This window comes from Onychomys torridus, unplaced genomic scaffold, assembly GCF_903995425.1.
Source record: "Onychomys torridus unplaced genomic scaffold, mOncTor1.1, whole genome shotgun sequence".
NCBI classification, from domain to species: domain Eukaryota; kingdom Metazoa; phylum Chordata; class Mammalia; order Rodentia; family Cricetidae; genus Onychomys; species Onychomys torridus.
The window spans coordinates 855,579-879,844 of NW_023413825.1; the positions used below are offsets into that span (position 1 = coordinate 855,579).

At 40.9% G+C, this 24,266-nt stretch overlaps 1 protein-coding gene across 1 annotated transcript in view; it reads right to left on the reverse strand.

Annotated features, from left to right (window-relative positions):
• Positions 1–6,523: 6,523 nt before the first annotated feature.
• The window catches only part of LOC118576500 (pregnancy-specific glycoprotein 22-like), a 44,394-nt gene continuing 26,651 nt past the window's right edge, over positions 6,524–24,266 (reverse strand). The window contains exons 7-9 of the mRNA XM_036176749.1: positions 9,391–9,750; positions 7,840–8,199; positions 6,524–6,798 (exon numbers count right to left, since the gene is read on the reverse strand). Of these exons, the coding sequence (XP_036032642.1) occupies positions 6,524–6,798; positions 7,840–8,199; positions 9,391–9,750 (995 nt within the window). The remainder of the gene's footprint in view (positions 6,799–7,839; positions 8,200–9,390; positions 9,751–24,266) is intronic.

Sequence of the window (24,266 nt, forward strand, 5' to 3'; positions counted from 1 at the left end):
ATGCATGTGGTATACAGACACAAATGCAGGCAAACACTCATGGATGTCAACATATCTTGTAAAATTCTTTTAAAAATAAATCAAAACTATGACCAGAGATTAAAGGGAAGAATCTTGGTCCTTTTGCATTTCATGGAACACTGGGCCTATGACCTAAGCAGATGTGTCCACCCATTAGCTTCAATGTGAGTGTCAGGATGGTTCTACAGTATTTGGTGGAGAAAAGCAATGTAACATGACATCTTCTCAGTTAGTGCTCCTGAACAAGTCATTTATGGGTCAAACCAAATGCTTTCAGGTCTGCTCACACCTAAGAGCATTTTGGGGTGGGGAATGCCTTCTCTGTTTGTTACTATTAGAATCCCTGGGCAATACCTTTCTCATTTTATTTTTGTAATATTTATTTTATTTTATATATGCATATAATTCTGTATAAACTGTGCAGTAGTCTTCTGGCACCAGGGGATATTTTGAAGTCCCCTAGAGCTGGAGTTACAGAAAGTTGGGGGTGAAGCCACCTAATATTGCTGCTGGGAATGTAACTCAGGTCCTCTGGAGTGGATATACTTAACCACTGAGCAATCTCCCTAGCCCTCTTTTCTCATTTTATTGTTCTGTGCATAGGAAAATCCTACTTTAGAGTTATGGAAGTTAGAAGGCATGATGGAGTTGGGATGATCTCTGAACCTTGTGGGACATGTGGAGTGACTCAAAATATGAGCCTTAGCAGCAAGTGCCTTCACCCACTCAAATATCTCTTTGGTCCACCATGGTTGTATTTTCATCTGGAGAATCACTTTATAATAATTATAAACTTCAGTCTTCAAAATAAAATGGTCCATGATGACTAAGTCTCCCTCCTTTTAATATATCTTGGTCACCAAGAGCTTTGTGCTGCTGAAGTGGTGTGCCTCTCTGTCCTGTCTGTACTCTGCAAGCACAAACTCTGAGTCCCATTCAAACTCTTATCTTAGAAAATTACAGTTATTCTGAGTTCCCCTCCTCTTATCCACTGTCAATGCCTGGACACTTCACCTTTGTCTTAGAACACAGGTCTGCAGCTGCAGGCCAATTACCCACAGCATAAGTTAGGGTTTTATTGTTGTTAATAGACAGCAAGGCAACAGTCTCATCAGGCAGCAGAAAGTGACTGTGTGACACACTGGGAGTAGCTTCACCATATGAGACTTCAAAGCCCACCTCCACAGTGACAAACTTCCTCCAACCATGCCACCTCTAAACAAACAAGACCTAGGAAATCCTACTAGTGCTACTCCCTATGGTCCAAGCATTCAAGACTGTCATTCTATGAGGAAGATTCCTATACATACCACCAAGCATCCATTATTCACTACAGTTGAATTAGTTTTGAATTTCTTTGGTGGCCTCTATCTGAAAAAAAAATCATCTTTATTGTAGGGTTAGAGCTCAACTTGTCTGTGGGAATAAGGTCATGTATTTAGAATGAACCTAGAAATTAAACTGGTTTAGGAAAAGGACGTTATAGGTTCTCTTCTAGGATCTATAATATCACTATCCATGTAAAGTTGATTGCATTGTAGGACCAGCCATGATTTCAATCCTTTTGAGCAGCCTAAAGTCCAAATACACAGTTCTTGGTTTCCTCCAAAATTAACTGGCACTCTTACATATTTAGGGATATCTTGCCACATTGTTAATTTCCATAGTTTGTAGGAATCACAATTGGGTAGAACAATTGATGGTTTTCCTCTATTGTGAGCTTACATAGAATTGTCAAGTACTACATATTCTAGTCCTCAGAGAAGAGGTTACTGCATCAGATCAGCATGTACAGGGGACACAGAAGTGGGCAGAAGATCCACTGCATGTATACTATAATTATTAACTGAGTATCAGTATGAGACTCCTGACTCTGAGAACAAGTGGGTCTCTGACTGTTGTATCTGCTCCTGAGATCCTTTTCCCCCTGTTAGATTGCAGGGTCTAACATCAATATGATAGTTTTTGTTTCATCTTATATATTGTTTTGTCATGTTTTACATTTTACAGTTTTTTCTTAGAAGCCTGTTCTTCTCTAATGAGAGAAAGAATGGGAGTATCCTCCTGGTAATGTGGTGGTATTGTGTTCCCCAAAATATTGTGCACCTTAATAAACTTATCTGTGGTCAGAGACAGAACAGCCACAATATTAAACATAGAGGATAGGCAGTGGTAGCACACGCCTTTAATCCTAGCATTCCAGAGTCAGAAATCCATCTGTTCAAGGATACAGCCAAGCATGGTGGCTCACACCTTTAATCCATGAAAGCGAGCTTTTAATCGCATGGAGTGATGGCAGGAAAAGAAAGATATATAAGGCATGAAGACCAGAAATTAGAAGCATTTGGCTGGTTAAGCTTTTAGGTTTTGGAGCAGCAGTTCAGCTGAGATTCATTCTGGATGAGGACTGAGATGCTTCTAGTCTGAGGAAACAGGATCAGCTGAGGAACTGGAGAGGTGAGTCAGCTGTGGCTTGTTCTGATTCTATGATCTTCCAGCATTCACCCCAATAACTGTCCTCAGTTTTGATTTTATTAATAAGTAACTTTAAGATTCATGCTATGGTGGAAGATATGGGGATGAACTGGGAAGTGTTTGGAGAGAGGAAAATATAAAGAATATATATTGTGGGAGAAAATAATCATTTTAATAAAAAGAAAAAGTTCATTTTTCAAAGTGAATAATAAGATTCACAACCTTTAATTAAATTAACTTTAATTTGAAAAGAGTAACATTATTAACATTAGAAGTGTTTTTTTGAGAACTTGCTGTCCATTTTTCAGACTACTAAAATTTCCATGATGACACAATAGTCATGGGGGTAATTTTATAGTGACTTAGATGAAACAGACAAATACATAGTTGCCCAGAACCTACAGAGATGGAAGCAAAAAGAAATACAAAATTGATTCCATAAATAACTTGTAAGGCTGAATCAATAAAGAAAGTTGACAAAAGTGAACAATTTTAAATGATGAAAGCAAACTATGAGTAGAAGAGATGCCAGTGAATTAGCAGCACACATGTAAATCCACTGTCAACTGAGAACTCAGTGTGGACATTGACAGCTTTCCCTTGAAGACCAGGATCAAGACAAGGAAGCTGCAGTAGCCACTTTTCTTCAATATTCTCTTAGATATCCTAGACAAAACCCTTATGCAACACAAATAAATAAAAGTTGGCCAATTAATTAGCTGTAAAATAGACCTGCAGTTGACATGAACTCAATTTTAGAAAATGCTAAAGATTCTATAGAAGATTCTAGAACTAGTGAACAAACACACCTTTAAGAGCTCAACTAATGTAAACTAATATTTTACAGAAACCATTGGATGTCCTGTTTGTCACATGCATAGAGAAGCTAAGTAACAAGGATGACTCAAGTGGGACCCATGTATCTCCCTGGGAAGAAGAATTAGAAAAGATTTTGTGGATGGATGAAGGGCAGGTGGGGATGAGAAGAGCAGTAAGCAGAGGTGGGAAGGTGGGATGGAAGGAGAGAGTACATGTAGTAATGAATGAAATGTTGGGGCATTTGGGGAGCAATGTGGAAACCTACTACATTGGAAACTTCCTGGAATCTACAAGAATGACACTAGAAAAGACTACTAATAGTGAGGGCTGGGTAGCCAGAAAACAGCCATTTTCTGTAACCACAGACGATTTCTATCACGGGGACTAGGACATGAATTCAGCCACAAAACATTTTACCCACAATTAGTCCTTTCTGAAATATGTACTGGAGTAATGGTAATATGAACTTGTGGAATTGGCCAACCAATGATTGCTCCAAATTAAAACCATTGCCATGAGAGAACCCCCAGACCTGATTATGTCTGGATGGCCACAGACCATAGCCTAGACAGCACAGAAATTCAGGATGGGCACAAACATGACTGGAAATACATTTCAATGAAGTGATTATTAATGATATTTGTTGGAGGCCAGCCTCAGCAGTTTTGAGGGCCTCGAAGGGCAGAGATGTCCAGCAGGTACAAGAAAAGACTGGGACAAAGGAGTTGGTGCAAGCTGACTAGTCTTGTCAGATCTGGAGATGTGCGTTTTCTCTGCCTTCTTCTCCCGATCTGACTCAACCCCAGTCTTTTATTGTAATAATACAATGAAATAGGGGACGAGAAAATTCATCAGGTGATTGGACTCTTCACAGTAGTTTTAATGGTTCTTTTTGTAAATCAGCAAAGTGTACCTCGTACCTCTTGACTGCACATAGAAGTTCTTAGAAAGAAAGCCAAAGCATACCGGCTTATTCTTTTGCAGGTTAATAATTATCAGAACATCTGAGGTAATCTCCCCAGAGGCCATCTACTTGTGGTTTCTCAGGAAGCACAGAAGTACAATCAATGGTTTAAGGTACCAGACTGCCAGCTTCCTCTCAGCCTAAGTCCTTCATCTCTCTGTAATTCATCAACTTGTTATCTAACTAGTTCTGGACAACTCTTGTCTTCTATCCTATCTATATGTCACTCCATCTACAGTTTTCTGCCACCAGATCTCTGGGTTTTCCCCATGACCTGCATAACAGCTTTAACCCCTGCCATTGTCACAATTTCAATATCATTTCTAATTTCATGGAAACCACTGCAGGAGATAGAAAAATCACAAAGAACAAATAGAGTAGGAGGATTATAAGAACCAGTAACAGTTGGATGGATGAAAACATGACATGCAAATGCCATAAAGTCTGCCCTCGGACAAAAGGGTTGTTTTCTCCCTGGCCCACAGAAGGCAGGCTTAGTAGAATCTGGTGGGAGCAGGCCTGTAGGGATTGATGTCTTTATTCTCATGTACCTTCAGCACAGTTACCACTGGTAACACGTCAGGCTTTTCATAAGCCATCTCTGGCAGATATTCTCTTATACTAGCAAATTAGTGTCCAGCCACTGGCAACCAAAGAGCAATTAGCCAGCAATGTATGGGAACAGATGCAAAGACATATAGCCAAACACTTGGGAGAGCTGGTGGAATGCATCAGAATTGGAGAAGGATGGAATGCAGTAACCAGAAGGGTCAAGGATACCATGAAAACATTCAACACAGAAACAGTTAAGCCTAGCTTATAGAGGATCAAGAGACTGAAGTGATGATAACAGGCCCTGTACAGGTTTGAGCTAGGGCCTCAGCATATAAGTTATAGTAATGCTTATGGGTATTCTTCTGGAACTCCTAACACTAGAAATGGAGAATGTCTTTGTTAATTGCATTTTGGACCCATTTTCTTCCTACTGGGTTGCTTCTTCCAGCTCCAGTGTGAGGGATTGGGGCAAGTGTAATGTAACTTGTTATGCCATGTTCTATAGATATCCCTGGGAGGCCTGTTCATTTTTTGAAAGGAAACAAGAGAGGAGTGGATCTAGGGTAGAGGGAAAATGGAGCTTAATAGGGAGTAGAGGGATGGGAAACTATGATCAGGATGTAATATATGAAAGGAGAACAAAAAAAGAATAGAAATACAGTTCCCATGAAAGAAATTAGTTCCCATAAATTCTGAGGATCACTATATAGTTGAACCACAAACTAGGTTTTTAATTTTTTTCTACTTTTTTAATTTTTATTTTTGTGTTTTAATTTTATACATCAGCCATGGGTTCCCCTGCCCCCACCTTCTCCCCAGCCCCTCCCCTCCATTCCCATCTCCTCAAGGGCCAAGACTCCCGGTGGGAATCAATTCAACCTGGTGGATTCAGTACAGGTAGGTCCAGTCCCCTCCTTCCAGGCTGAGCAAAGTGTCCCTGTGTAAGCCCAAGGTTCCAAACAGCCAGCTCATGCACTAAGGATAGGTCTGTGTCCCACTGCCTGGGTTCCTCCCAAACAGTTCAAGCTATTCAATTGTCTCACTTATCCAGAGGGCCTGATCCAGCTGGGGGCTCCATAGCCTTTGGCTCATAATTCATGTGTTTCCATTAGTTTGGCTATTTGTCCCTATGCTTTTCCAATCTTGGTCTCAACAATTCACACTCTTACAATTCCTTCTCTTTATCAACAATTGGACTCCTGGGGCTCCACCTGGGGCCTGGCCAAGGATCTCTGCATCTACTTCCATCAGTTATTGGATGACAGTTCCAGCATGACAGTTAGGGTGTTTGGCCATCTGATCACCAGACTAGGTCAGATCAGGCTTTCTCTCGACCATTGCCAGTAGTCTACAGTGGATGTATCATTGTGGATTTCTGGGGACCTTTCTAGCACTTTGCTTCTTCCTGTTCTCATGTGGTCATCATTTATCATGGTCCTTATTCCTTGTTCTCCCTTAATTTTTTTTTAACCGTATTGATGTCCTTATTTTTGTTTTAAGACAACCTCAATTTAAATCCTGGCCTTCCCTTTACACACATGTATTCCAGAACTATAGGCATGAGTCACCATGCTGGCTGTACCTGAGTAGACACTGATCAGTTTTATCACATAATTTTTCTCCATTTTATACCCCATTGATATAGAAATACCAGCATTCTACTGTGGGATGAAAGGAGAGGTCACTCATTCATCGTGGCCAGGAAACTGGGAGACTGGTCTTCAAACTGAATTGGTTAGAGACCTCACACTTATACTCTCCAGCATCCTCATTTCTGACAGGATATATTCTGAGTGCATGCTTTGTTGGGGACAGAGTAATCCTCTCTGTTTGCTTCAGAATCTGGTTATTGAAGATCCAACGAATAGAAACATCAGGATCAGGTGAAATGCAGGTGAAGATCACAGATCTATGTCCTTCTGCTGTAGTATCATTGATTTGCACAAAGGGCTGTGACACATACTCTGTGAAGAAACAGATGAGGGTACCAAATGACAGGAGTCCAGAGAGTTCAACCAGGCCACCTTTAGTTCACAATTTATTAAGCTTCCAGGGGGAAGAATTTGGAGCTGTGTCTATAAACATATCTCATACTTTGGATCTCTCTCCCAAGAATTTTGTTACCCTAATTCGGGCACTCTTTCCTCTGTCTCAGTTTCCCTGTAATATGCACACAATGCATGATCACTGCCATGTCCATGAGTTAAGCTTAGTTATGAGCAATGGTCTGACCTTGGGATGGGGAGCTGCTCACATCAGTAGCATATGATACTATTTACCTGCAGAAAAGAATTCCTTAGGCTGGACTCCATGAGTTGTAGAAGGAATCTGGAGGATCTGCATCCTTTGTTTCTTTAATTGGTGCTTTGACTTTCCTGTTAAGTCTCAAACTCATCAGAATAATAGGCTAATGGGCCAGACACCTGTCTACTGAGCCTCAAGAGAAGGAGATACACAGATGACCTACCTAACTGCAGCTGTCATGGCAGTACACAGCTGATTCTACACTCTATTGGATAGTCAGTCCCTTGACATGGTTAGTAAAGCTCTGTTCCCTGATAGCTCTCACAGGAAATCTAAATAAACAGTAACAGAAAGCTCCCCAATGTCACTTTGAGTCCAGCCAGGGGCAAACCTTTACATCCCGGGATTCCTGGTGATCTCTGTGAGGACCTTATGGTTTAATCAGCCAGGGACTGCCTGAATTCCACTGAGTCCTTCTGCAGATAAATGCATGGTGAGAGCTCCAAGTGTCTGGGCTACAGCTGACACCCTGGGGCTGGGTTTATCCAGCACATTTCCTCCTTTCTGCAGGTAAATACATGTGAGTGAGTCTGATCTATTACAGTTTGTCTTCTACATGTGTTTCCTGCAGTTTGGGACAAACCCCATTTTGGGACACAATGCAGTCAGGGAGAGAGCAAATACAGCCCAAACTTGACAGTTTAGTGCATGAAGTAGGATATGCCACATGTAGCAGTTGAAGACCATAGAGAGTTACTTACGCTTTACATAAAATTCCACATATGCTTTTTCAATTTTGGAATCTTTCTTTGAAACTTCTATTGTGTACATTCCTGCATCCTTCTCAGTGACATCCCGGAGCATCATGGATCCATTATTGTACACCATCCCTCTTGTTCTATGTGCAGTCCCCCAGGAGATGGAATTCATGGCTCTATTATATTGTACAATTTTAAGAACCTCAGTCCCATACTTTGATTTGTACCAGGAAAAAGCTTGGATATCTTCTGAAAGATTTTGAACTTGGAAAAGTACGTCTTCCCCTTCAGCAGCATACTGAGGCTCTAGTTGGATCATGAGTTGAGAGGAAGTGAGAGGGTTACAGAACAGAGAAAATGAAGCTGGGAGGAAAAAGAAAAAAAAAGCCATTACATGGGGATCATTGTGCTTGGTGAAAAGATGGTGACCTCCATTCTGAGCAGATGGATTAATCACTCAGCCTAGAGGTACAGGTGTGTGTGTGTGTGTGTGTGTGTGTGTGTGTGTGTGTGTGTGTGTGTGTGTCTATCAGATTTAACATGACCTTCTTTCCAACAGTGCCCCTGAAAGTGTAGTCTCTTCTTCATGGAACTGTCCCCTTGGGTGTCTACATGGCTGCTCCCTCACTGCTCAAACACTGTGCACACTCAGGCACACCGGGGTTTGGTATGATGCCTTCCCTGAACTCAGCAGGCCTGAAAATTTCACTTTCTAGGATTTTTCTTCATTTTGTTTTAAGGCAACACTCAACCCCTGAGTTCTCCTACCAGATGCACTGGCTGCTCTGTCAAGTACCCCTTGGTTATGGGAGCAGTCTGACCTTTAAGAAAGCACAGATAATTAAAAGGCTTGGGTACTAAGCTGGCTATTTTTATGTAAACTTGACACAAGCAATAGTCATTTTGCAAGACAATGCCTCACTTGAAAAAGCCACCACCAGATTGTCTTCTGGGAAAAACTATACTTGCATTTTTTTTAAAACTGGTAATTGATGCAAAAGGATTCAGAGCAAAGCAGTAAGTTCAAGCCTGAGGCTAGGAGTTCTGGGTGATGTAAGAGAGCTGATTGAGCAAGCATTAAGAGCAAACCAATAGGAAGCACTTCTCAATGGTATTTGAACCAGTTCCTGGATTTTATTTATGACCTTCTCAAATTGGGGCTATTAAATACCTCAGTTTAACATGGATATTCTAAAATCATTGTTCTCTGTTAGCTTTAGGGTGATGTAAGAATAGAGCACTATAAAAATGTTCCCCTGAATCATTTTAGTCCAGCCTTGGAAAGATGACAGGATTCAGGCCTCTCTACTCTAAAGCCCCAAGAGCCTGAGCTGACTCTGACATCCTAGGCTGATTTACTTTCCATCAAGTTCTTCCTTGGTGCAGGTGGAGTCAGAAGATGGAAGATGATCTATGGCTATTTGTCTCTACCAGTGTATCCTGCACTAAGTGCTCAAACCTCCCCATGGGGACACAGGGCAGAGGGAAGGGAGGCTAGGGCAGCCATGACAGTTCTGTAAGTCTAACCCTGAAAAATTACAGAGAATCACTTACTGTGCACCTGGAGTTGCACTTGTACATCTTCACATCTCATGTCTCTCCTCAGAATTTCTAGGGTATACAATCCACGGTCTTTCAGAGTGACACCACGGAGCAGCAGGGATCCGTCACTGTACAAGGTCTCTCTGCCACTGTATGCAGGCCCCCACACAGTTGATTTCCTGCCTAGTACATATCGGGCAACTACACATTTCTTGAACACAGTCATTCTTTTGAACCAGACAAAAGCTACAATATTCTCCGGGGGATTGTGAACGAGGAGAAGAACACTTTTCCCTTCTGTAACAATGGGTGGCACTGATTCAATCCTAAACTGGGCAGAGGTAGCATGGTGCCCAGAATTCCAAATGAAAGCTAGAAGAGAAGAGAGAGATCCATCTATACGGGGCTTTGATACTTGACTAAGATGAGGCTCTGTGTCTTGAGCAGCTGTGTCCATTCCAAAGCCTAGGATTATGGGTTAATTGTCTCTCTGTCTTACTTGTGAAGGTCTGCATATGACCTTCATGTTCTCAGTATCCCCACATTACCACTATGGCTCACTTCAGTTGTCAACATTGCCCTGGATTACTGCCATCAGATCCCTGCTCACATTCACAGTGGATTGCTTTGGGGGTGATGCCTGCCTCACCTCTTTCCCTACAGACCCTGTGTCTTTACTCTCTAATTTCATTGTTATTCTTTTACTCTTGGTGTTGTAGCCAATGCCCAAATTCTTCTAACTTTCTTTACTTCAGGTACACTCAAATGGAGACATCATAAGAACAATGAATTGTCTTATATTTTTTTAAAAATGATGCCTAGAAAAACTCAAATGTATGTGGAGCCTGAATAAATGATTTCCCATGACCCTGTATACCCATGGATTTATGTAAGAAACTCATAGGTTTAGGGATATACATTTGGATCTATTTGCTTTGATTTGTTTTTATACTTGTTTACCTATTATACTTGTGTGTGAGTAGTATCATTACTCTGCACCATATCTGTCCTGCACCATATCTGTTCAAACCTCAACATGGGACACCATGCATGGGGAAGGTAGGCACAGACCACTCTCCTGTATGTACCCAGTGAAATGAACCTCACCAAGCTCACAGAGTTCCAATGAATCACTTACCATGCACATGGAGGTAAATGGATGCTGTTGATATGATTTTTCTACGTCTATTATAGGTTTGTAGGATATAGCTTCCTGTGTCCTTCTGCCTAACATTTTGGAGAAGCAGGGATCCATTGTGATATACTATCTCTCTCCCACTGTGCCCAGGCCCTGGTCCACATAAATTGTTGTCCAATGTATACCATGCAATTCCTTGTGTCATATTTTTTTGCCTTTTGAGCCAGGCAAAGCCGATAAGATTCTTTGGCAGACCATGGACAAAGAAAAGGACATTTTCTCCTTCAGTCACTTGGGGTGGCAGTGATTCAATGGACACATGGGCAGTAGTGGAAATGTGCCAGAAGGTTAACAGGAAGGCTAGAAAGAAATTGAGAAAAAACACTCGTGTTAAATGACTGTGATCATCACTCAGCTTAGGTGTGTGAGTGGAGGTGTGCCCTCTCTCCTTTTCAGTCATGAGCATCAAGACTTCCATTGACTCAGAATGTTTGAGTGTGTTGCTAACTCTCATATAAATTCTCTGCTCAGGGGTCTGCCTGGTTCCTCCTTCATTATTCCATATCCCTCCTCACATAGAGTATTTGGTGTGAGGAGCAATGCCTCTCTGAACTCCTCCTATGAAGAATCCTTACATTCTAATTTTTTTCTCTGTTCCCTTTTTTATTTGAGTCAACCCCTGGCTTCAGATTTCAGGTATACTTATATCAAATACCCTATTTTGGGACATTTGTTTGTTTGCTTTTTGGTTTTGGTTTTGGGTTTGCTTTTGTTTGTCTGTTTGTTTAGACAGGGTTTGGTGTATAGCCTGGGCTGTCTTGGAGTGTGCTCTGTAGATCAGGCTGGTCTTGAATACACTGAGATCATCTTCCTCTGCCTCCTACCTTGTTGGAAGAAAGTCTTAAGCCACCATCTCCTATTCTGAACCAGAGATTTGTGAAGGCAAAATTAGTCTGAACTTTTTGGAAGGTTCAGTTTCAGGAAAAGTCTCAGACATAAGTGGATAAAGGAAAAAATTAAAGAAGGAAGGAAGGAAGGAAGGAGGAATGTGTCTTCCTGGATTTTTCTTCATACATCCTAGGTTTGGAGATTATAATAATAATTATATTCAAGTGTGAAATACATAATTTTATATTTACTTATAAAATATATATGTGTATTTGTGAAGCTGCTGTCTTCTTGTGCACATATGAAGATGTATTGCACAAATCTCTGTGTGGCCACATATGTCTGGGTATGCATGTTTTGTGCATACCAGAGAACCTATGTGGAGGGTAGAGCAGAGCCTGCAGAAGTCTGTTCTCTTCATCTACTCTGTGGGATCTGAGGATTGGTTTCTGGTTTTCATAACTTCACACTGAGACATCTCACTAGCCCTCCCCTGTTTGATTTCTATTTGGAGGGTCATGCTGCCTTGGATAGGAACAGCTGTCTTGAGAACATTGTAACCAATGTAACTAACTGTGAATACCGAGTGTTTGAGCCTTCTCTCTTACCATCAGCACCTGCTGACCTTTGAGACATTCAGATTGCTGAGCCTGTGTCCCAAACTGTACCTAGTCTTCATAACTAAAAACAGAAACTTTGAGTGTCCTCTCAAGATCTTGCCCCCTTTAGGAGACTCCAGCGTGCCTCTGAGTTCCCCTCCCTCACAGAGACAGAGAGTAGGAATACTTACCAATGAGCAAAAGGCCCTGCAATGGGCTACACCCCTTCTGGAGAAGCACAGAGGTCTCCTCCATTATTATTCTCACTTGCTGTCCTCCCTCTGAGGAAAAGAGCCTCAGATCCAACACTGAACTCAGCCTCTGCTGTTCTTCCTCCTTCTTCGCTGAAATTCTTCTCACACAGCAGCACTTCCCAGAATTCAATGGGTTTGAGTCCAGGGCACTGCTCAGTGACTTCCACACTCAGTGCTGTCCTGCATCCCTCTCAACCCTTCTTTATGTTTCTCCTTCAAGCAACACATTGAGCAACAAGGCTGATAAGCATCCCCATGCCCTCAGAGAAGAACAGCTTATCCTATGGATGACACCTGCCTCATCCTGGCCTTGGGACTGTCAGCACCAAAGAAGGAGCCTCCGTCCTATCTATGTGTCATTGTGACACAGAGACACTGCTGAACACTCAGTCTACACTATGCTATAGAAAGGTGGTATTTACTTAAAACCTGCAGGAAGGTAACAGATATGTCTGTGAGGGCTGGAAAGAGATCACCTGAGTGATGACTAGGGATGAAGATCAATCCTTTATCACTAATGTTACAAGTCAAATTAATGATCCAGGAGAGAGGCCCAGGAGCAGTTATTTGAGGAGTTTCATGTGCTCAGTGTTGGAGAATAGGTGACCTGTGGGTCCTTGGAAGGACTGTGGGCTTGATCTTCCTATAGAGGGTTTCAAGGCAACAGTCTAGCAATTTACGTTGGGTGTGCACATGTCTTCTATTATGTTCTTGGGTCACCTTTTCCCTTTCTATGATGTTTCCCTCATGGTAATCTAATCTTACCCTCTAAGAGATGCCAGGAGGAAGGAGACCTTCATGGTCCCTCTGCAGAAAGATGTTCTCAGAACAAAGAAGGGGTCAGTAGATCAGAGTAGGGTCTAGGGAGGGAACTCAAGGTTAGTAGGGGCAGAGATGGAAAGCAGCCTATTAAATTATGGCTCAGCAAAACAATTTTTGGAGCTTTGTGTGTACAACCTGCCATTTCAGTGATTCCCTTGAGATTCCTGGGAGAACTGCAATCTCATGTCTAGGGCTACAGCAAGCATGTCATGAAACTAAGTGTGAACTTCCTTGATATATACAGCATAGGCAGTGTGCAGGGCCTATCATCATGATTACTGTGCTCTTCAGAACTCCTAATTCCTTCTAGTGTAGGTTGGATCTACACATGGTTCAAAATTTGTCCTAGGAAGTCCTGGAATAAAGTCAGAGGTAGTGTGAATATAGAGGAAGGACATTCTCAGGAGGAGCCCTGTGCTCAGAAAACTTCAGAGGAGAAAGTCTTAGGACATTTCTCTTGAGAATAAAGGACATAACACAGCTGGGCATGGTGGTGAATGCCTTTAATCCCAGAGTTCAAAAAGCACAGGCAGCTGGATCTGTTAGATCCATGCTAGCCTCAACTATACAGCAAATTCCATGACAGCTGGTTTTATACAGAGAAATCTGGTCTGATAAAAAAAAAGAGAGATGAGACTAATCCACAGGACTGCACATGCACTTTTTGGCCAATCACTGCTGTGTAAATCTCATCCTCTCTTTGACAAGTTAGCGGTGAGGGGATTTACTCTTGAGTAAAAATCACATTCATTTAAAAAGATGTGTCTTCCCTATACACTGTTCTGTTTCTTCCTCTTGCTGTGATAAAAAACACCCTCAAAAAGAGTAGTTTAAGGGAGAGAGTAGACTCCATTTCCCTACTTGGGCTGTATTATATTGTAGCTCTGAAGCAAGTGAAGGCAGAAAGCTTGAGGTTTTCTGGCTCATTCACAGGCTCATACTCTGGCTTATGCCTACCTAATTTCTTTTTTTATTATATTTGTGCATTAATTTTACACATCAGCCATGGGTTCCCCTATCCTCTCCCCATCTGGCTCCCCCCCCCACCTCCCCCCCCATCCCCTCCCCTCCATTCCCATCTCCTCCAGGGCCAAGACTCCCCTGAGGATTCATTTAAACCTAGTGGATTCAGTACAGGCAGGTCCAGGAATGCAAGCTTGTACAGCCATTTGGAAATCAATATGGTGCTTCCTTAGAAAATTGGAAATCCATCTCCCCCAAGACCCACTGTAGCACTCTTGGGCATAACCCCAAGGAATGCTGAATCATACCACAAGGGCATTTGCTCAGCTATGTTCATATCAGCATTGTTTGTAATAGCCAGAACCTGGAAACAACCTAGATGCCCTTCAACTGAAGAATGGATAAAGAAAATATGGTACATATACACAATGGAGTACTACTCAGCAGAGAAAAACAATGACATCATGAGGTTTGCAGGCAAATGGAGGGATCTAGAAAAAAATCATCCTGAGTGAGGTAACCCAGACTCAGAAAGACAAACATGGTATGTACTCACTCATAGGAGGATACTAGATGTAAAACAAAGATGACTAGACTGCTACACAGCTCCAGGGAGGCTACCTAGAAAGCGGGACCCTAGGAAAGACACAGGGTTCACCCAATGTCAGAGAAATGGATGAGATCTACATGAACAACCTAGTTTTTTTATACAACCAAGGACCATCTTCCTAGGAATGATGCTGCTCATAGTGTTCTGGGCCTTCCTTTATCAGTTAAGACAATCACTCACAGAAATGTGCAGCCTGGCCTGACTTGGTGGAGTGAGAATCTGTTTTCTTCTTCCTTCCTTCCTTCCTTCCTTTCTTTCCTCTCTTTTCTTTTTTTTTTTTTTGTTTTTTGTTTTTTGAGACAGGGTTTCGACTGTGTTGTTTCAGTGCCTGTTCTGGATCTTGCTTTGTAGACGAGGCTAGCCTCAAAATCACAGAAATCCTCTTGGCTCTGCCTCCTGAGTGCTGGGATTAAAGGGGTCATCACCGCACTGTGAGACTCTGTTTTCTTTGTTGTTGTTGTTGGGTTTTTTTTGGTTTTTTTTTTTTTTTTGCATTCTGACTACAGTTTCTCTTCTCTCCTCTCCTCCCAGTCCCTCTTCTCACTTCTCCCCTTTCCCATGAACCATCTGTCTGTTTTTATGCTAATATAATATTTAAAAGAAAAAAAAAACTATGACTCTATAGTAAAGTTTGAAATCGGGGATGGTGATAGCTCCAGAAGTTCCTTTATTGTACAGGATTTTTTTTTTTTTTTTAAATATCCTGGGGTATTTTTTTTTGTTGTTGTTTTTTTGTTTTGTTTTTACACAAGAAGTTGAGTATTGTTCTTTTTAAGTATGTAACAAATTGTATTAGAATTCTGATGAGAATTGCCTTGAATCTGTAGATTGCTTTTGGTAAGCTGGACATTTTTACTATGTTAATCCTACTGATCTATGAGCATGGGAGATCTTTCCATCTTTGGATATCTTCTCCTATTTCTTTATTCAAAGCCTTGAAGTTCTTGTCATAAAGGTCTTTCACTTGCTTGGTGTCTTAATTAAGGTTTCTGTATTGTGACGAGAAACCCTAACCATGACCTCTCCTATAAGAGGATATATTTAATTGGGGTGGCTCACTTACAGTTTGAGATTCAGTTCACCATTATCATCATGATGGAGAGCATGGTGATGTACACACTTGTATGGGAATAGAGACCTCGCTGGGAGTCTTACATCTTCCAGACAACAGTTAATTGTCTGCCTATCAGGAAAGCAAAGCTAGAGCAGAAGAGACCTTAAAGCCTGCTCCCAGAGTGACACATTTTCCTCAGAAAGATACCTTATAATGCCACTCCCTTATGGGCCATTTCATTTCAAACAACCACACATATTCAGAGTTAAACTAATATATTTTCTATTATTTTTACATACTCCAAAGGGTTTTGTTGCCCTGATTTTTTTTCACTTCCATTGTATCATTTGTGTATAAGAGGGCAAGTGAATTTTTTAGTTCATTTTGTAAACAGCCACTTCATTGAAGGGGTTTATCTGATCTAGGGTTTTGTTGGCAGAATTTTGGGGCACAATTATGGATACAATCATAACATCTGCAAATAGTAATACTTTGAGTTATTTTTTCCTTTTCTGTTCATATCCCTTTGATCTCCTTCAGTTAACTTACTCCTCTAGTTAAAACTTCAAGGCCTTTATTCAGTAGATATGGCAAGGGTGGACAGCCTTGACTTGTCTCTGATTTTAGTGGAATTGCTTTGAGTTTTTACATTTAATTTTATGTTGGCTATTAGTTTGCTACATATTTTATTAATTATTTTTAGATATGTCCTTTTATCCCTGGTCTCTCCAAGACATTTGTCAGGTAGGATTGTTGGATTTGTTTCAAAGGCTTTGACAGTATCAAATGAGATGATCATGTAGATTTTTTCTTTCAGTTTGCTTATATGGTAGGTGACATTTAAAGATGTTCATATGATGAACCATCCAATTTTCTTGAGGATGAGTTCTACTAGTATATGGTGAATGATCTTTTTGATGTGTCCTTGGATATAGTTTGTGAGTTTTAATTGATTGTTTTTACATTTAGGTTCCTGAAGGAAACTGGTAAGTAATTTTCTTTCTTTGTTCAGGCTTTGTGTGGTTTGGATATCAGGATGACTGTGGCCTAATAAAATAATATGGAAATATTCATTCTGTTTCTATTTTATGGAACAATTTCCCTTCCTGATTTTGTTAATTTGGATATTATCTCCATGTCTTTTAGTTTGTTGGAATAAGGGTTTGTCACTCTTATTAATTTTATCAAAGAACCAACCCTTGTTTTTGCTTTTTTTTAAATGCCGAATGCCATTTATTAAAGGAGGGAGGAGGTCTTAAATACAGGTTTACAGCACAATGGAGAACCTCAGAGGGCAGAAATTTGCTATTGATGTTTTACAATTTTGCATCTAAGCTGTTAATGCCCAATATTTGGGATACACAGACAAGGAACTTCCCTTAAGCATTCAGGAGGGTGGAACCCAGCAGGGAATTAGCATAGAGAGGATAACACTGTCAAAGCAAAGCAACAGTTACCCAAATCGGGACGGGGTGGGGGGAGGGGGACAGGGACCTACAGGTCCACCTTTTTACTAAAAAATGAGCATCTGGGTTAGGTAGCATGGTTTCATTAATTTGTTGTATTATTCTCTATGCCTCTATTTTATATTTTTGGTTGTGAGCCTAGCCTTTAACAGCTGCTGAGCCATCTCTCCAGCTCATATGCCTCTATTTTAATGATTTAGCTCTCAGTTTGATGAGTATCTGCTGTGCTCTATTAATACAGAGTGTGTTTTCTTCTTTTTATTTTCACTAGTATGAGATCTCTCTGATTTCTTTTTTTATTTTACTGTTTTTAATGAAGAAATATTTTATTCATTTTACATATCAACCAAAGATTTCCTCTCTTTCCTTCTGCCACCTCCTGAACCTTCTACCCTTACACATACCCCGTTCTCTGTTATAAGAAGTAAGACCTCCTCTGGGGAGTCCGCAGAGCCAGGTAATCCATTAGAGCCAGGTCCAAGCACCTTCTCCTTCCTCAAGGCCATGTGAGGTGTCCCAGCAAATGTAGTGGGCTCAAAAAGCTAGCTCATGAACCAGGGATGGACCCTGATCCTGCTGAGAGGAGGCCTCTTAAGCAGATCAGGCTACATAACTGTCTTACTAATGCAGAGGGACTAGTCCAGGCCTATGAGGCTCCATAGCTTTTGGTCTGAATTTCATGAGTTCCTACTAGTTTGGTTTGGTGTCTCCTTAATTTCTTTCTTTCTTACTTACTTGATTTAATGGTAATTCTGTAGCGAACTGTCCAGTTTCCATTAGTTTATAGTCAATCTGTGGTTTCTGTTGTGGTTGAAATTCAACTTTAATCCATTGGTAGTCAGATAAAATAGAGGATTTTTTCCCCATTTTTTTATATCTATTGAGACTTGCTTTGGTGAACAAGTATATGACAAATTTTGTATAATGAGATAGAGGGCATTTTTTCAATTTTATTCTATCTATTGATACTTGCTTTGGTAAACAAGTATATGACAAATTTTGGAAAATGTTCTATGAGGTAGTGAGACAAAGGTATATTCTTTGTGTTGGGATAGAGTTTTCTGTAGATATCTGTTATTTTCATTTTAGCCACAATGTCTGCTAGTTTCTTTATTTCTCTATTTATTTTCTTTCTGGGTGATATGTCCATGGTGAGGGTGGGGTATTGAAGTATCTGACTATTAATGCATGGGTTTCAAAATGTGATTTAAGCTTTAGGAATGTTGCATTTATAAATATAGGTGCTCTTGTATTTGGGAATGTTCATAATAGAGATACTATTTGGTGGTTTGTTATTTGATAAAAATGTGAAATGTCCTTTTCCATGTCTTTTGAATAATTTTGGTTTGAAGTCTATTTTCTTACATATCATGATAGCTACACCAGTTAGCTTCTCATGTGGTTTGATTTTTTCTTTTTGAGTTCTTTAATCTGATCTAATAGTGAGCCACTGTCAAGGTTTATAGCTCATCTTCTGGCAGTTAACTTTTCTTTGGTGCTGCAGTAGGGGGTCTCTTCTTACCGGTGTTCCCTTCACCTCTTCTTCTGATTGATGTGACCTGTGCCTGAGCACATAAGTCAGTCAGAAATAGAAAGAGGTCCTTACAGCAGTGTATTTGATGCTCAGACACAGCTCACTCTGTGGGATGGGTCTATATGAGCAAAATCTAGGGAGTGGTGCATTTCAGCTGGAAGGTGGGTCACTCATCTGCTCTTATGACTTTTGAGGCCTGTGCCATAAGACTCTCTTTTCCCTTATCATGACTTAGGCAGCCCAGGGTGACAGTTAATGCTAACTAGGATGCTGTTTAAACAGTTACTCTTCCTCCATAGTGAGAATCCAGAGGGATTCCCAGTCTCCAAGTGTGTGGCGCTCTTTGTTTGCTCTGAACATCACATGTTTTGGGGTCATATAAGAGCCAATGTAGAGCTCAGGAACGTCTATCCTGAGTGTCAGTTTTCCCACTTCCCAGCTCCAGATCCTGTGTGATGTCCACAGCAGACATAGTAAATAGTTAAAGAAACAATATTATCAAACATGTTTCATCCTGAGTGAGTACAGGCCTCCTAGGCAAATTCATCACCTGCCTCTTCTGGCTTCATTGGAATCAGAGCAGAAGCCAATTAACAGGTGAGACAAGACAGGAAAAGGAAGCATTTGGAATAAAAGCACATCAGCATGGCTCATCATTCTGGGTGTTCCTTCTGGGTCCAAACTAACCAAAAGACAGAGAGAGAGCATCTAAATTAACAAAATCAGACATGAAAAGGGGGACATAACAAAAGACAAGGAAGAAATCCAGGGAATTATCAGGTCATACTTCAAAAACCTCTACTCCATGAACTGGAAAATCTAAAAGAAATGGATAATTTTCTGGATAGGTACCACATACCTTAGTTAAATCAAGACCAGATAAGCCATTTAAATAGTCCAATAACATCTAAGGAAATAGAATCAGTCATTAAAAGTCTCCCAATGGAAAAAAAGCCCAGGACCACACAATAGAAGCAGAAGGAATATTACCAAACTCCTTCTATGAGGCTACAATTACTCTGATTCCTAAACTAAACAAAGATGCAACAAAGAAAGAGAACTACAGACCAATCTCCCTCAGGAACATTGATGCAAAAATACTCAATAAAATACTGGCAAATAGACTCGAAGAACACTTCAAAACAATTATCCACCATTATCAAGTCGGCTTCATCCCAGGGATGAAAGGGTGGTTCAACACACAAAAGTTCGTCAATGTAAAACACCATATAAACAAAATGAAAGATAAAAACACATGATCATCTCACTAGATGCTGCAAAGACCTTTGACAAAATCCAACACCCCTACATGATAAAGGTCTTGGAGCTATCAGGAATACAGGAAACATACCTAAACATAATAAAGGCAATCTATAGCAAGGCAACAGCCAACATCAAATTAAATGGAGAGAAACTCAAAGCAATACCACTAAAATCAGGAATCAAGGCTGTCCCCTCTCCCCACACTTATTCAATATATTACTTGAAGTTCTAGCCAGAGATATAAGACAACATAAGGAGATTAAGGGGAAAGGAAGAATTCAAACTTTTCCTATTTGTAGTTGACATGATAGTATACATGAGTGACCCCAAAAATCCAACCAAGGAACTGATACAGCTTAGAAACACCTTCAGCAACATAGGAAGAAACAAGATCAACTCAAAAAAATCAGTAGCTCTCTTATATACAATAGACAAATAGGCTGAGAAGGAAATCAGAGATACATCACCTTTTACAATAGCCATAAATGATATAAAATACCTTGGGGTTATTCTGACTAAGTATGTGAAGGACCTATATGACAAGAAATTTAAGTCCCTGAAAAAAGAAATTGAAGAAGATGTCAGAAAATGGAAAGATCTCCCATGCTCATGGATAGGCAGGATTAACATAGGAAAAATTGTGATCTTACCAAAAGCAATCTACAGATTCAATGCAATCCTCATCAAATTACCAACACAATTTTTCACACAGACCTGGAAAGAATAATACACAACTTCATATGGAAAAACAAAAAACCCAGGATAGCCAAAAGAATCCTGTACAATGAAACAACCTCTGGAGGCATCATGATCCTTGAACTCAAGCTCTACTCTAGAGCTACAGTAATAAAAACAGCTTGGTACTGGCATAAAAACTGACATGTAAACCAATGGAATCAAATTGAAGACCCTGACATTAATCCACACACCTATGAACATATAATTTTTGACAAAGAAGCCAAAAATGTACAATGGGAAAAAGAAAGCATCTTCAACAAATGGTGCTGACATAACTGGATGTCAATATGTAAAAGGCTACAAATAGATCCATATTTGTCACCGTGCGTAAAACTTAAGTCCAAGTGGATCTAAGACCTCAACATAAATCCAGTTACTCTGAACCTGAGAGAAGAGAAAGTAGGAAGTAGTCTTAAATGCATTGGCATCAGAGATCACTTTCTAAATATAACACCAATAGCACAGATACTGAGAGAAACAATCAATCAATGGGACCTGTTGAAACTGAGAAGCTTTTGTAGGGCGAAGGACATGGTCGACAAGACAAAGCGACAGCCCACAGAATGGGAAAAGGTCTTCACCAACCCCACATCTGACAGAGGGCCGATATCCAGAATATATAAAGAACTCAAGAAATTAGATATCAAAATGCCCAACAGTCCAATTAAGAAATGGGCTATAGAACTAAACAGAGAATTCTCAACAGAGGAAGTTCAAATGGCTGAAAGACATTTAAGGAATTGCTCAACATCCCTAATTACCTAGGAAATGCAAATCAAAATGACTCTGAGATATCATCTTACACCTGTCAGAATGGCTAAGATCAAAAACACAGAAGACATCTTATGCTGAAGAGGATAGGGAGCAAGGGGAACTCTCCTCCACTGCTGGTGGGAATGCAAGCTTGTACAGCCACTTTGGAAATCAATATGGCACTTCCTTAGAAAAGTGGGAATCCATCTCCCCTAGGACCCAGCTATAGCACTTTTGAGCATATAGCCAAGGAATGCTCAATCATACACAAGGGCATTTGCTCAGCTATGTTCATATCAGCATTGTTTGTAATAGCCAGAACCTGGAAACAACCTAGATGCCCTTAAACTGAAGAATGGATAAAGAAAATATGGTACATATACACAATGGAGTACTACTCAGCAGAGAAAAACAATGACATCATGAGGTTTGCAGGCAAATGGATAGATCTAGAAAAAATCATCCTGAGTGAGGTAACCCAGACTCTGAAGGATGAATATGGTATGTACTCACTCATAGTAGGATTCTAGATGTAAAACAAAGATGACTTCTGGTACATAACTCCAGGGAGGCTACCTAAAAAATGGAACCCTAAAAAAGACACAGGGATTGCCCAATGACAGAGAAATGGATGAAATCTACATGAACAACTTGGACGATGGTGGGAGTAATGAAGGGTAAGGTTTGAGGGAATGAGAGCTTAGGGGAGCAGGAGTTTCCAGCTGGATCAAGAACAGACAGGGAGAACAAGGAATAACAGACCTTGATAAAAGAAGACCTCATGAGAACAGGAAGAAGCAAAGTGCTAGAGTGGTCCCCAGAAATCCACAATGATACATCCACTGTAGACTACTGGCAGTGGTTGAGAGAAAGCCTGATCTGACCTACTCTGGTGATCAGATGGCCAAAAACCCTAAAGGTCGTGCTGAAACTCTCATCCAATAACTGATGGAAGTGGATGCAGAGATCCTTGGCCAGGCTCCAGGTGGAACTCCAGGAGTCCAATTTTTGAGAAAGAGGAGGGACTGGAAGAGTGTGAATTGTTGAGACCAAGACTGGAAAATCACAGGGACAAATAGCCAAAGTAATGTAAACACATGAATTATGAAACAAAATCTGTGGAGCCCCCATCTGGATCAGGCCCCTCTGGATAAGTGAGAGAATTAAATAGCTTGAACTCTTTGGGAGGCACCCAGGCTGTGGGACCAGGACCTGTCCTTAGTGCATCAGCTGGCTGTTTGGAACCTTGAGCTTACAGAGGGACACTTTGCTCAGCCTGGAAGGAGGGGACTGGACCTGCCTGTACTGAATCTACCAGGTTGAATTGAATCCCCAGGGAAGTCTTGGCCCTGGAGGAGATGGGAATGGAGTGGAGAGGCTGTGCAGAAGGTTGGGGCGGGGATGGTGTACAGGGCATGGACAGGGGAACCCATGGCTGATATGTAAAACTAAAACACAAATAAAATTTTAAAAATAATTATTAATAATGTTAGGAAAAATATAATTTGTAGGATATCTGGGGCTCTCCATTGATAAGCCAAGAGTACTGTGCATGTGGGTGAGAGGCAGCTTTGCAGAAGACGTTGAGGTTTGACACTGGATACAAATGGATATGGTCAGATCACCTGAACGATATGAAGCATACCAAATAATTCCACATGTGGTGCCTGCAAAGAAATGAGAGATCATGGTGTATAGAACACTCCAGTATCTGTTCCATTACTTAGTTAAGCAGGTCCCAATCTGTGCTGGAGTGCAGATTAGAAGAAGAGTGCTGATGTAGCTTACAGAAGCCATAATCCATCATGAGCCAAACACACACAAAGTCTACTTTATTGTCAATTCTGCAAGGAGCCAGAGACTCAGATGTCCTCTGTCTTCATCAGCCAGAGACTCTCTAGGAAGGAGAACTCCCCCAGCCTATTCTAGGTCAATAATGGCATGTGCTTCAGCTAGAACAAGAATCCTCGGCCACCCTAGGTATCTATGTGGTGGGTCTATGTCAATACCCAAGAATAGCTGAGATTCACAGCTCTAGATATCTGTATATAGGCAATTATATACACAAGGAAACAGACATGACTCTCAAGTAATATTCAGGCTTAATGGGTCACTGGGTGGCAGCCACGGATTTCTAGATTACACACTCATAGGATCCTGTGTCAGTTGTGACATTGAATAGGTAAGAATTCTGTTGCCCTCTGACAGTTTTAGGCTGTCATCTTCTGACAGAGTTTGATCATTAGTACCACATGGGTAGGTTGTATTCAGACATACACAATAATGCTTTAAGGCTACCATCCTCAACCTCGATGCAGTTAGAATTTTTCCCTGTGATAATGGTCTTGGGTAGCAGTGCTGTGCATATAAGAAATAAGATGGCCTGCTGTTGGACCTAGGACCCTTGCAAAGGGCTCTTTCAACAAGTGTTGGTCTTTCTAACATCTATCCCTAATCCTTGTAATTAGATAAACCGGCAAAAGATCAATCATAGGCAGATGCAGGGGGACTTGAGTGCTCAGAGATGGTGAGTCTCTTGTGCTCTATAGGAGAAACAATCTTTGTTATGTGTGTCTACAGAACTTGATACTACAGATGTAGGATCTGGAGTCAGATTCTCATTGTCACTTCCAAACCCCAATGACCCACTGGCTGCCTTGTACCACAGAGGGCTTTGTCCCTCTCACTATCCTGATGCCTGCTGCTGAACCTGGAACAGTGTCCTCCTAGGCAATGAAGTTTAAGGAAGTCATACAGATAGGACAGAATAAAACTTCCTATTTGGCTTCCTTGAGAAGCACCCACA